This window comes from Mustela erminea, chromosome 9 (genome assembly GCF_009829155.1).
Source record: "Mustela erminea isolate mMusErm1 chromosome 9, mMusErm1.Pri, whole genome shotgun sequence".
In the NCBI taxonomy this organism is placed as follows: Eukaryota; Metazoa; Chordata; class Mammalia; order Carnivora; family Mustelidae; genus Mustela; species Mustela erminea.
Genome location: NC_045622.1, coordinates 102,391,069 through 102,404,858, shown reverse-complemented (window position 1 = coordinate 102,404,858; position 13,790 = coordinate 102,391,069). Strand labels below are relative to the sequence as shown.

The 13,790-nt window shown below is 40.3% G+C and overlaps 1 protein-coding gene across 1 annotated transcript; it reads left to right on the top strand.

Moving 5' to 3' along the window:
• The first annotated feature begins 5,306 nt into the window (after positions 1-5,306).
• LOC116599968 (olfactory receptor 5A1-like) lies at positions 5,307-6,269 on the top strand. The gene has a single exon (XM_032359901.1). The coding sequence runs from the start codon at positions 5,307-5,309 to the stop codon at positions 6,267-6,269; it is 963 nt and encodes a 320-aa protein (XP_032215792.1).
• Positions 6,270-13,790: the final 7,521 nt, after the last annotated feature.

Here is a 13,790-nt window from a genome sequence, read left to right as displayed (position 1 = left end):
ATTGGATATTTACATACATGGTGAAATAATTGTCACATAGTAATCATTTTTTAATGATGGGAACGTTTAAGGTCTACTCACTTAGGAAATTTCAAATATATATTACAGTATTGTTAACCGTAGTCATCATGCTGTAATAACATTCCTAGGATGTATTTATCACAGAACTTGTAGTTTGTACCTTTTGAAAGCCTTTGCCCATTCCCCCTTAACCTCCACCCTCCTGCCTCTGACAACTCCTAATCTGTTCTCTGTTTCTGGGAGTTTGTTTCTAATTCCACGTATGAGACTTTCTCCTTATTTTCAGTGAGAGAAAATCTACACCTTTCTAGAACATCCATTCCATCTTTGGATTGTCCTGTTTTCCTATAATCTCTGTCTCTCTCTCCCTCTCTCTTGATGTTACTTTTTTAGTCCCAGTTCCAACCTTTGGAGTCATCCAAAAGAGACTTTTACACTGAAAAGATTCTATAAAATATCTAATGCTTTACAAAGGTAACCACCATTGTTTGAAACATCATTTTGAAGCCAAAAGGCACTCTTGGCTTTCACTGCCTCTGGAGATATCTTATTGGAACCAGACCAGAGACTAGGAGTGTAATGGAAGCAGGGCCAATGGAAATCACCTGCATCCAGCCAAAGCTGGCATCTTCTTTACCCCTGAGCCCAGACAGCCAGTCAGGCTGCCAATAGTGCTCTCTGGGACATGTCATATCCCACAACCTAGAGAGACCCAGTGGTACTTAGGAGAGAACTGGCCTTCCATTAAAGGCCTGTCAAGACCTTCCCTTGATAGCCAATTTACATAGCTGCATCCAAATTTTATTTATCTCTTTGTCCAAGAGCAGTGCTTCAGGTGCTAGCAGAGATGGTTTCACTATAATTCCAAGCGTCTGGTCTTAGCCATCTGACTGAAGCCCAGAGCTTAAGGAGGTGTAGGTGAGTCTGCCCTTTGTCCTTCTTTAGGAATGGTGAATCCTAGAATCACAGAATGGGAGAGTTGGAAAGACTTTTGAAGGGAGGGAAGATGGAGCAGGCAGGATGCTAGCATCTTGTCTCCCTACTGCTCTGACTTTAACCAGAGGAGCTTGATGTTACCTATTTTATATTCTGGACTTCTGCAGAAAATTTTATTTTTAAAAAAGGTTCTCCTCTTTTCAAGGGCAAATAGGGAAGAAAGGTGGACTAGAAAACACTCTTTATGGTGTAGACAGGAGGTAAGAAAATTAAGACTCAGAATGGCAAAATTTTTTTTCCTAAGGTCACACAGCAAAAAGGTAGGAGAAACATAACTTGAATCGGCATTGTTTTCAAAGCTTTCAGTCCAGTGTTTTTTTTTTACACTGTTCAAGACTCATGAGGGTATGCATATGTGAGTATGTATGCATCAAAACAAACCATCCAGTTTCCTTGGATCCTCTCTAGTTACCATGGAGATTCCAGCTTTTAGAATAAAGTAAAGTGGAAAGAGCTGCTGAAAAAGGAGATATAGGTCCTAATTCCATCTCTCCTACCAACCTGCTGAATAGACATTCACTCTTTCTCTTTGGATTTACTTTTACTATTTATAATAGGGAAAGGCTAAGCTAACTGATTTCTACTTCTATTATTTTAAGTGTATCTCCAGAATTTTCTGGGCATCCATACAGCATTTAAAACAACATAGTTCCAGTAATCTAGGGATTAGGGCAAGTTTATAATAAATATGTAATAAACCTTTAAGGAGCCAGGCAAATATTTATTGGGCACCTATATTACAGATGAGAAGAAAAAATTGGTGAAAGCAGAAAATATATTTTTCCCTTAAAAGCTAGTCTTTCTCGTTTTTTGGGGTTTTTTTTTTTTGTTTTTTTGGTTTTTTTTTATTGTATCCTACAGAGTCATCTGAACTGCACGTACCCTCTGCACCTCAGTTGTATCATTTGTTTGGGAGCTACCATACTAGAAATTCATTTCTCTTTATCTTGGTATGTAGCTTCAACCTTGTTAAAAGATAAGCAGACCTTCCCAGGAGAGGATAAGAAAATTCTTTACAGTGATTTCCAGAATTCAGATTCCACATAACCAACCTTGTCCAGTCAGTCGGGTTGGGGAAAGGATCACACTTCTCTCACAGCCCCACCTATATTATGGTCCTGTCGATTTTCAGACCCTCTTCCACGTTCTTTTGTAACATTTGAGAAAGAGAACAGGCTCTGCAGTAAATCAGTGATTTAAATCTTGGCTTGGTCCCTTGAGTCCTTGACTTGTCACAACCTCTGAGTTTCTGGTCTGTAAGAGGGGTCTTCGAATTGCTGTAAATTGAACCTATTCAGCAAATATTATTTTATGTCTACTCTATGCCAGAAACTGTAGAAGGCACGGAGTTTACAATGTCTTCCCAGACTTTATAGTTAAGGATACAGACATAACAAGTCAGCAAACAAAAGGAAGTACGACACGTGATAAGTGTTACAAAGAAGCCAACATATTTGCAATATTTAAATATTGGCAGTAACATAAGTACAGGGCATATGGTCAATGTAGCTATTGTTAGGTACAAAGTATGTGCACCTGGCTTTAGGGAGCAGGTGCAATGGAGAGCAGATTCTGGATTAGGAATGGAGAGACCTGGATTCAAATCCTGAAGTGCTGACCATTTGTTAAGCAATAAAAATTTTCTTTTTCTCTCCAAAACTCGATGTAACTTTTTTCTTTTACTCCTCATACTCTATGAGGTAGTCAATACTACCAATATCTTTGTTTTACAGTTGAGGGAAATGAAAAGAGGAGACTTAAGAGTGATGTGTCACCTTACCCAAGGATGCACACAGCCTGGGATTGGGTCGCAGGGTTAGAGACGGGCTCTGTCTGATATCAGAGCCCAGCTTTAGATGCCCACAGATGAGGTAACAGGTGTGGGAATGCTGTGTCAACTCAAAAAACTGTCTAAGTAGTGGTGGTGGCTCTCAGACCATGTAAACTATGATATATATTATATATATGCACATACATAAATCCATATAAAATATAATATGCTATAATATACATTATGCATAGCTATCCTTATAAGGACATTTAGCACATGTTCTATATTCTGTATCTGTACTTCCGGATAATTCATGTCAAAATAACCAGGTTATTGATGTAGTAATCATATAAAATGATTGGTAATTCACTTTTATCACATGCTAAAAATGTATTAGACTATATATCATAGACTCTTGGCTTGATATGGCTAAGAATCATGGTGACTCTTGCTAACATATATCTTTTATGATGACCATGAATGTGAGAAAGAAGGGATCAGGGACTACTTGCCTGGCTGTTTATGGTTTCTCTCCCCTGATGCACCGCTGAACGAACAGTGCTGTTGCATATCAGGGAGTGTGCATTTCTAAACCTACTCCTCTAAACTCAAATCAGCAATAGTTTTCCTCCTGGCCTTTGAAGCAACTGTCTGGTCTCCTAAGCAGCTTTCCCACCTGATTCTACACTGGAACACTGCTCTGTTATATTGTGAAACTCATATTTGATGACTAGTTCCCTGTTTACAAAGAAATAATCAAAGTTTAAAAAAAAGAAAAACCCTTCATGTTTTGTATCTCTTGCCCATAGGAGAAAAGACAAACTCCTTAACATGATATTTACCCAGAAAATATTTGTTGAGTATCCACTATGTGCCAGGTATTGGTGTGGATGCTTGCGATACTTCAGTGAACAAAAGAGACAAAAATTCCTGCAAATCCTGGTCTTCCTTAAGCTTACATTCTAGTAAAGGGAGACAGACAAGCAACTATCAACAGCCAATCAATTACATGCACTAGGAGAAGGTGATAGGTCCTATAAAAAGAGCAGAACAGGGTAAAGGGGGACAGAAATGAAGTGAAGAGAAGAGTGAAATTAAATGAATATGCATGTACATGTATGCAGTTATATGCATAGTATATGCAATTGTACATATATCTGAAAGAATTAAACAACTGTTTTTGCCATCTTTACTTTTGCTTTCAAAGATCTCTCACAATTGCCCACCTCCCACTGTCACTCAAAACTAGACTTTCATTAATCTTTTAACCCTGCTCACCCTATGCTCCTAGGGGTCTGACACTTTTAAGGTGTCCCAAGTACTATCCTCTCCTCTGCTTTTGCAACTGATTTTCCCATCTTTAATATAAAGTTCTCTGAATCAACTGCCACCAACCCCCTCACACACCAAATTTTCATCCTGCTAATCCTTTGTTCACTGTTGGAACCCTCCTCAAACACATCTCTCAGAAGCCTCCAGCTTCGGTGCCCAGGATACAGGCACTGTACAAACACTTCCCTCAGGGCACCTGTCACATTGTGCTGTGGTTTTCTGTTTCCTGTCTGTCCCATGCCTTATGCTGAATATTTTGAACATAATAGTGAAGTTTTATTCCTTTCTACATCATCCGCATTTAGCTCTAGCAAACATAGGTTTGTGATCCGTTGATAATATTTGTGCTAAATGAGGACTGATAACTTCCTAGTGTTGAATTTTTTTAAGAGTTATTGTAGAGAGATGAGTGTGAGCATGGAGGGGGAGCAAAGGGAGAGAGAGAAAGAGAGAGAAAAGCCGACTCCACGCCGAGTGTGGGGCTCAATCTCACGACCCTGAGATCATGACCTGAGCAGAAATCAAGAGTCAGATGCTTAACCAAGTGAGCCTCCCGGATGCCCTGAACTTCTATTTTTAACCCTTTTCTTTAATCTTTAAAAGGGATTCCAGTGTTTCACACCTCTACATGCTTCATTCCACTGATTAAAGGAGAAAGAACACCTTGACCCCATAAGAGCTGGTCAGAACAAATTATGATGATAAGAAACACAGAACAACCTCTCTGGGTATTTCTATTTCTACATATTTATTTTCTTTAAAAAAAAAGAAAGAAATATCTAGCACAAATCTGAGTAATTCAATAATCCAACCACAGTGCTTAGAAGCAAGTGAAAAAAGGGGAGGTATTTAGTTCAAGTACTGTTAATAACTTCCTTCAGAAATGTGGTGGCATTGGCAGTGAAGGTGATAATCCAGACAATGCAAAAATGGCAGTCCTTTCTGAGCTGTCAGTTTTGCATGAACAGGGTATCAGAATCAGGATGACAATGATCTCCATAAAAGACCCAATAAATGCTGTAGAGAGGAATTCTGCATTGGAAAGAGGTAGGACATTTGCTTTCCTGTGTTTCTTGTGACTTGGGGACTCTATGATTCCATGGCAGAACAAAGTGGTTTCTTCACCTGGATTTTCATTCCCCAGGAATCTCCTTTTGGGGCTCTGCTGGCAGCAGAGGAAAGATCCATGGCTGTGGGAAGGAACATCAGCGCGACAACCAATTTCATCCTTTTGGGATTTTCAGAACATCCAGAGCTACAGGTTGTCCTTTTTGTGTTGTTTTTGGGGATCTACTCCATGACTGTGGCTTGGAACCTGGGCCTCATTGTCTTGATCCGGTTGGAGTCATGCCTCCATTCTCCCATGTACTTCTTTCTTGGAAACCTGTCCTTTGTTGACATCTCATATACATCCTCCATTGCTCCCAAGATGCTCTGCGACTTCTTCAAGCAGCAGAAGACAATCTCCTTTGTGGGCTGTGCTGCCCAGTTTTTCTTCTTCATTGGTATGGGGGGCACTGAATGCTGTCTCCTGGCAGCCATGGCATATGACCGGTATGCTGCCATCTCCCACCCTCTTCTCTACACAGCCCTCATGTCACCCACCATCTGTTTGGGGATGGCCATTACAGCATACACTGGAGGGTTGCTCACTGGATTGGTCCAAACGAGCTCCGTATTCCAGCTGCGTTTCTGTGGGTCACGAGTCATTAACCACTTCTTCTGTGACCTGCCACCCCTGCTTGTCTTATCTTGCTCTAGTACCTTCCTCAGCCAGGTAGTGAACTTTCTTGTTGTGTGTGCAGTGGGTGGGACATCAGCTCTTGTGGTCCTTGTGTCCTATGGCTACATCATTGCTGCTGTCATGAAGATCCGTTCAACCCAAGGGCAGATGAAGGCTTTCAACACCTGTGCCTCTCATCTGACCACAGTAATTCTCTTCTATGGCTCGGGTCTCTTTTCATATCTCCATTCAAGTGCTGGCTACTCACAGGACCAAGACAAGGTGGTGTCCGTGTTCTATGGAGCTGTGATTCCCATGATGAATCCCATTATATATAGTTTGAGAAACAAGGAGATCAAAGATGCATTGAAAAAACTCAAGGACAGGAAGAAGCAGATGTCCTCTTTGTGTCTTGCAGTTCCTTGAGTTAAAAAAAAAAAAGTCTTAAGTTCTGCTATATGCAAATAGGCATAATAATAAGTCGGTCACAGAATCTGAGTAATGAAGAAGTTATTTCAAGCAACATCCCTAACCTACATGTCTACTGTCCAATTAGGCTCAACAAAGGTTTTTCTTCCCTTTACCTTTCTTGTCATGGACTGATGCAGTTTCGATTTTGGTCACTTGCAATAGAAAACAAATATTCTTTTTTTTTTTAATTTTTTATTTTTTATAAACATATGTTTTTATCCCCAGGGGTACAGGTCTGTGAATCACCAGGTTTACACACTTCACAGCACTCACCAAAGCACATACCCTCCCCAATGTCCATAATCCCACCCCCTTCTCCCAAACCCCCTCCCCCCAGCAACCCTCAGTTTGTTTTGTGAGATTAAGAGTCACTTATGGTTTGTCTCCCTCCCAATCCCATCTTGTTTCATTTATTCTTCTCCTACCCACTTAAGCCCCCATGTTGCATCGCCACTTCCTCATATCAGGGAGATCATATGATAGTTGTCTGTCTCTGCTTGACTTATTTCGCTAAGCATGATACGCTCTAGTTCCATCCATGTTGTCGCAAATGGCAAGATTTCATTTCTTTTGATGGCTGCATAGTATTCCATTGTGTATATATACCACATCTTCTTGATCCATTCATCTGTTGATGGACATCTAGGTTCTTTCCATAGTTTGGCTATTGTGGACATTGCTGCTATAAACTTTCGGGTGCATGTGCCCCTTTGGATCACTACGTTTGTATCTTTAGGGTAAATACCCAATAGTGCAATTGCTGGGTCATAGGCCAGTTCTATTTTCAACATTTTATTCTTTTTGATGACATTCTTTAGCTCTGTGGCAACAGGCACTGGGCCCAGGATGCCATGTCTTAGAGTCAGCTGGGTCATAGCCCCAGGACCACAAGCATCCACTACAGACCTCTTTACAATATAACACGACTCATACCAATCCACTCACCACTTGACACAAGTTTTCTGCTCCCCTTGCCTTGGATTCCTTCCTACCCAAGCATTGATACTGACCAGGAGGGTCACTCTGGTTAATGAACCTGATTGCTCTAACTGGTTGGGTCTAGCAATGGTTGCTCAGAGCCGGGAGAGGAATAGCATACCTCTAAACTATGCCCAAGATGAGCCAATGTCATTTGTGTGGCGTCATGAAGTCCACTGAGCCAGAAACAGGAGCCCAGACCAGCAGATCCAAAGTTGTAATGTCACAGTGAGCAAAAAGCAGAGATAAGTTTAAGTAAGAAATTAGAGTGCCAAACCTTTCATTTTCGTGACTTAAACCACTTAGTGGTTGGGTGGAACCACCTGGTTTAAGGAATAGGATCAGGGAAAAGAGGCTTCCCCTGGAAACTCTTAATTCCGTATCTGCTCCCTGAACGGTTCTCACTCTTGGTGCTGTGTGGATATTTCCTCTCTGTCCTCACCCCATTCTCAACTTGCTTTCACTCTGGGTTCTAGAGTTTTTATCTTGTCTCCTGTCTCTCTGGAATTTGACCTCAGCCTGTCCCATGAATCTGATACCCTTGCTTTCATTTGTATGCTTTATCTCAGAAGGAACCCCACTCTAGGACATGAGATGGGACAACCAAGTCAATGAGCAGACCTGAATGTGGACTTTAAATTATCTTTGATCCTATTTTTACAAGGTGGTTCTTGAGCAAAGACAAACATTTCTGAAGTACCTATTCTTTAATGGTTGTGTATATAAGTTGTGGTGAATCATGACAGCCATCCCTAAGTCATATCAAGTTTGATTCTAAATAGTCTGCTTCAAGCCTTCTTTCAATCCATGCTGTTATTGGTTCTAGTCTTGGACTACATGCATTATTTGTAAAGTGTTCCCCATTCCTTGACTTCTCCAAGCCAGGTTAAGAGTTACAGCAGTGTCACAGAAGATTACCTGTTGTATGATTTGATTTACAGGAGATTTATAGAAAAGACGAACTGTAGAAATGGAAACACGTTGGTGGTCACCTAGAGCTGGCGGTGGGAACAGGCATCAACCATAAATGGGGATGAGGAAACCCTGGGGGGTGACGGAAGTATTCTAAAACTGGATCATGGAGGTAACTCTGCAATTATATAAATCTGCTAAAAACTCATCATACCTTACATTTAAAATGGGTGAATTTTAATGCATGTAAATTGTGCCTCGATAAAGCTTTTAAAAATAAGTGATAAACTATGAAACAACAACAATAAAACAGGAAGAACAGGAAACCAACGCTGTTAGCTGGCTTTTGAGAGAACAGAAACATGTATTATCCCATTTTTATGCATTAGGACAGTAAGAAACAGTGACATGCCTGATGTCACACAGCTGGTAAGTGACAGAACCCAGATGTGAACCTTAACTCTTTGACCCCAAACCCATGTTGCTGACCCCTCCACTACGTGAACTTTCTTCCCTGTTGCGTGACCTGCCCCCAGTCAGCACCGCTGTGTACAGAGCCATCATGAGGGACTCTGCTCACATTGCAATGTGACCAGAATGCTCATCTGAATGACATGTAAGCAAGAGACCTTCTGAGGTCTGATGTCCTTGGACAGTTCATCTAAATTGCTGTCGTTACTCTCCTGTGAGCGTGGTGTGCTGAGGGCTTTATTTGGTGTTTTTTGTGTGTTGCTCATCTGGCAGAGACTTACTACTCTCTACAAGTTCCTACAGATGGCTTTATTTCCTATTGCTATTCAATTAGTCTTGAACAGGGGAAAAAAAAAAAAAAGAGTTGCCACAGTGTGTTCCCATCACATCCTCTCTTTCTACCAGCAGCTGTGATGCTTTCTTATTTTGTCTTGGTCCGTGAGTAGTCTTCTCCCTGAGTTGTTAACATCTGTGTAAACTGTTCTCTATTAAAACATAGACGTGACTGGGCAAACTATGTGCTTAATACATATTTGTCTAATATATGAATAAAATCCAAATTCACTTGGCAGATAATTTTGAGATTTTATGCCAAAGGAAGGGAGTTTACACTAAATAGATGCTTATTATATGCCGGGCATTGTGCCCAGCAGTTTTTAAACATTCTGTTTTGTTGTTTTTTTTTTTTTTTATTGATTTATTTATTTATTTTAGAGAAAGAGACAGAGAGAGAGAATGAGGAGGGGCAGAGGGAAAAGGAGAAAGAAATCCTTTCACGGAGTACTGAGCCTGACATGGGGCTCATCCCAGGACCCTGACACCACGATCTGAGCCAAAATCAAGAATGGACTGAGCCACACAGGTGACCCAAACTATAACATATGCACAGATTCCTTGCTGAAAAAAAAAGATTTTAACACTAGAGGTAAGAAAATGTCTCCTTTGACCATAGTTCTCAGTTTCAGTTCCTTCTTGTACTCCCCAAGAGGCAATGACTTGGTTATGTTAGCGTGTAAATTTACAGTTTTTCTGCATATTCATATACATTCCAACATATAATATTGCTTTATGTGGCTCAGTGTGTGTTAAATAAATGGTATCATACTGAATAATCCTTCCACACCCTGCTTTTTCCTTTTTTTAATATTTGATTTGATTTTACTTTCTCAGTGTTCCAAGATTCATTGTTTATGTACCACATCAGTGCTCCATGCATACCCTGTTGGGTTTTGTTTTTTTTTTCATTCAACGTTATTTTTTGGAACTCTTTCCATGCAATACATTTAAATCTACCTCAGTCTTTTAAATCATTTCACAGAATTGTCACACCAAAATTCATGTAATTATTCTGCTTTGATGGACATTTGGGTAGTTTCCAGTTTTTGTTAGTTTATTACAAACAGTATTGTAATATACGTGCTTATACGTACCTCTTTGTGCTAACGCCCAATTTTTCTGGTAGAAACAGAGAAGTTGAATTGCTATTTATAGGATTTGTCTATTTTTAAGCTTTAATACACACTGCCAAATTCTCTCTAAAGTGGCTACCAATGGATATCCCTGCCAATGACGTTCTAGGGCACCTGTCTCCTCATACCCTTGATGAAGGATGATATTAACAAAACTTAATTTTTTCCTACTTGATAACCTCTTTATATGTATTATTTTAATCCTTAAAATGATCTTGTTGGATAAGATTTTTTATTTACATACAATGTACTACATACCATATAAAGACTATCTACACTCTTTTTTCAGTTCTTACAACCACATATAAACACAAAATAGGGGTTTTAACCATTTTTATCTAAGAAATGAAATATTTAAGGCTCAGGAAAGAGGTCACATAAACACAAAGGCATACGCTAACAAGTGAGGGAGATCCTAAGTGCATATCTACATGACACTAACATATTAATTGAAAATACGCATTCTCATATGGAAGTTTGACATTATCCAGAAATGCTCAGAAATGAAGAAGAAAATATTAAAGCACATTCTGTCAAAAAGTATTTTCTCAAGTCATGCATAATTTACGTGCAGAAAAAGAAAGGAGAACTGACTTTTGTTAAATAGCTATGGCCAGTTTTGATAAGATCACTTATGTTACATACCAGCAATGACAAGCTTTATTTAAAACAGCATTATCCTGGTGGGTATTATAGAGGGCACGGATTGCATGGAGCATTGGGTGTGGTACAAAAACAATGAATACTGTTATGCTGAAAATAAATTTTAAAAAATTAAAAAACAAAACACAACAACAAAAAAACCCAGCATTATCCAAAAATGGATTTCTCAATGGGACAGTTTTATAAATGGCTTTATTCTCAAGTGACCTTGAAACAAGCGAGAAACAAAAATGTTAAAACAAAAACAGAATGGAATTAATAACAAATCCATAACGCTTATCAAAGGTAACAGTAATGATGACATTCTATCCCAACTTAGAGCGCTTGCATCTAGATTTAGATAAAGATTTAGATAAAGAAATGTCCAGTTGTGCTGTAGTCTCTGGTGAACGAGAACAGTCTCAAGTAGCTAAAAAGTTCTGAGCAGAATCTGTGACTCATCTGTACCGAGAATTTGGATCATCTGGCACACACTCATTCTTTTGTGTTTTTTTTAAACATTTTATTTATTTATTTGACAGAGATCACAAGTAGGCAGAGAAGCAGGGTCCCCACTGAGCAGAGGCGAGGAGGAAGCAGGCTCCCCACTGAGCAGAAAGCCCGACACGGGGCTCGATCCCAGGACCCTGGGATCATGACCCAAGCCGAAGGCAGAGGCTTTAACCCACTGAGACACCCAGACGCCCCTTACACTCTTATTCTTATCCATGGTTCTCTTCTGAATCCCTGCTTTGTGTCTCTCACAATTCTTTATTCTATGACCACGTATATTTTATATGTTTCTGCAAACTCCTTGCTCAAATATTTGGGAGCAAAGTAGAGTATAAAAATGTCTGAGAGTTTGCTTTACACACTAGGTTGGTGCATTTTTTTAATTGTATTTAAATTAAATTTAGGTATCATATACTGTAGTATTAGTTTCAGGGGTAGAATTTAGTGGTTCATCAGTTACACAGAACACCCAGTGCTCACTACCTCAAGTGCCCTCCTTAATGCCCGTCACCCAATTACCCCCAACCCCACTGGCCTCCTCTCCAGCAACCCTTCCTCAGTTTGTTTCCTACAGTTAAGTCTCTAATGGTTAAAAAAAATAAAAAAGTCCCTTATGGCTTGCCTCCCTCATCTGTTTTTATCTTATTTTTTTCCTTCACTTCCCCTATGTTCACCTGTTTTGTTTCTTTCCACATATGAGTGAAATCATGTGGTATTTGTCTTTCTCTGACTGACTTATTTTGTTCAGCCTAATACCCTCCACTTTCATCTACATCCTTCCAAGTGGCAAGATTTCATTCCTTTTGGTGGCTGAGTTATATTCCATTTCCATTTTCTTTATCCAACCATCTGTTGATGGGCATCTGGGCTCTTTCCATAGTTTGGCTATTGTGGATGTTGCTGCTATAAACTTTGGGGTGCAGGTTCCCCTTTGAATTACTATGTTTGTAACCTTTGAATAAATACCAGTAGTGCAATTACTGGGTCATAAGGTAGCTCTATTTTTAAGTTTTTGAGGAACCTCCATGCTGTTTTCCAGAGTGGCTGCGCCAGCTTCCATTCCCACCAACAGTGTAAGAGGGTTCTCGTTTCTCTGTATCCTTGACAACATCTGTCATTTCCTGACTTGCTATTTTAGCCATTCTGACTGGTGTGGGGGTATCTCATTGTGGTTTTGACTTGTATTTCCCTGATGCCAAGTGATGTTGAGCATTTTTATCTGTGCTGTTAGACCAACTCAGTCAAGAAATGGGTTGGTCCGTTTGAAAGGGAATTAGTCGTGTAGGTAGCTGATGTCCCTGACCTTTGCTCCAATTCCACCCTCATTCCTACTCTGTAGTCCTTCTAGACTTCCTCCTCATAATTCTCCCATTTCCCTCTCAGTCTCTGTCTTGGTCTCTCTCTGAGCTTCTCTGTATCTCTCTGTCTGTCTTGGACGACGATCCTGACCCCCTGGTCCAAGCTGAGGCCCTCCCGAATGTTCTCTTTGTCCTCCATACTTCCCTTTCATACAGTTCATCATTGTTCAATGTCTGTCTTCCCATTAGACTACAATTTCCACAGCAAAGCAAATGGTATCTGACACATACTATGTGCACAATAAATTTTTGTGAGCACATTAATCATATGACTGTATCTCAGAAAGTTTTTAGAGCTGTAAATGACCTACCAGTGACTAATCTGTTCCACTCTCTCTTTGCACAAATAAAGACTTGAAGCTTGGGGGGGGGTGTGAAGTAATTTGCTAATGGCTCCTAACTGTTTAGTGAAAGCACCCCCTTTCCAGGCAGCCGCCTTCCAAGCGCTCCACAACAGCTGACGGTGGCCTGTCAGCAGCTTCTCTGAGATGAGGTGAAACGGCTCTAACACATTGTGGCCCAAGAATCTTTGCTTCACGGTTTGGTAACTCTCGCTTCCTGTTTTCGGGGAAATCATGTCACTCAGCTCTGTTGCATGAATTTCATGGCTAGGAAAACTTTCCTGCTTCTGATCATAATTGTAATGCCTCACTGGAAGAAACTTGAGAAAGTATATGTTGTCTCATGCTGTTTCCACACCATGTTCCAGGGATCTCAAGGGTCTGCACAGGACTTTCCCAAGAGGCGAAGAGAAGAAGCCACTGGGCTTTGGGTCCCTGGCCCTTGTTCAATCCATCAAGGCAGTCCCCCTGCCAACCTTTTTTTATGTCTTTAAATATTAGTTTTCTGTGTAAACTTGCCATTTGAAAATAAAGTTTCCACTGCTAAAATTATGGTTATAATCCATAAATTTAATACAGTCCTCTAATTTTGTGAATGAAGAAGTGACAGGCTGAGGAAGAGAAGCATTTTGCAAGAGAACGACAAGCCTGGGATTCAAGCTTACTTCTCCAGACTCCCACTGCCTGGACTGTGCCCTTTACACACACACACACACACACACACACACACACAATCTCACACAAACCCACACAAACTCACAGTACTCTCTCACACACACAATACACTCATAC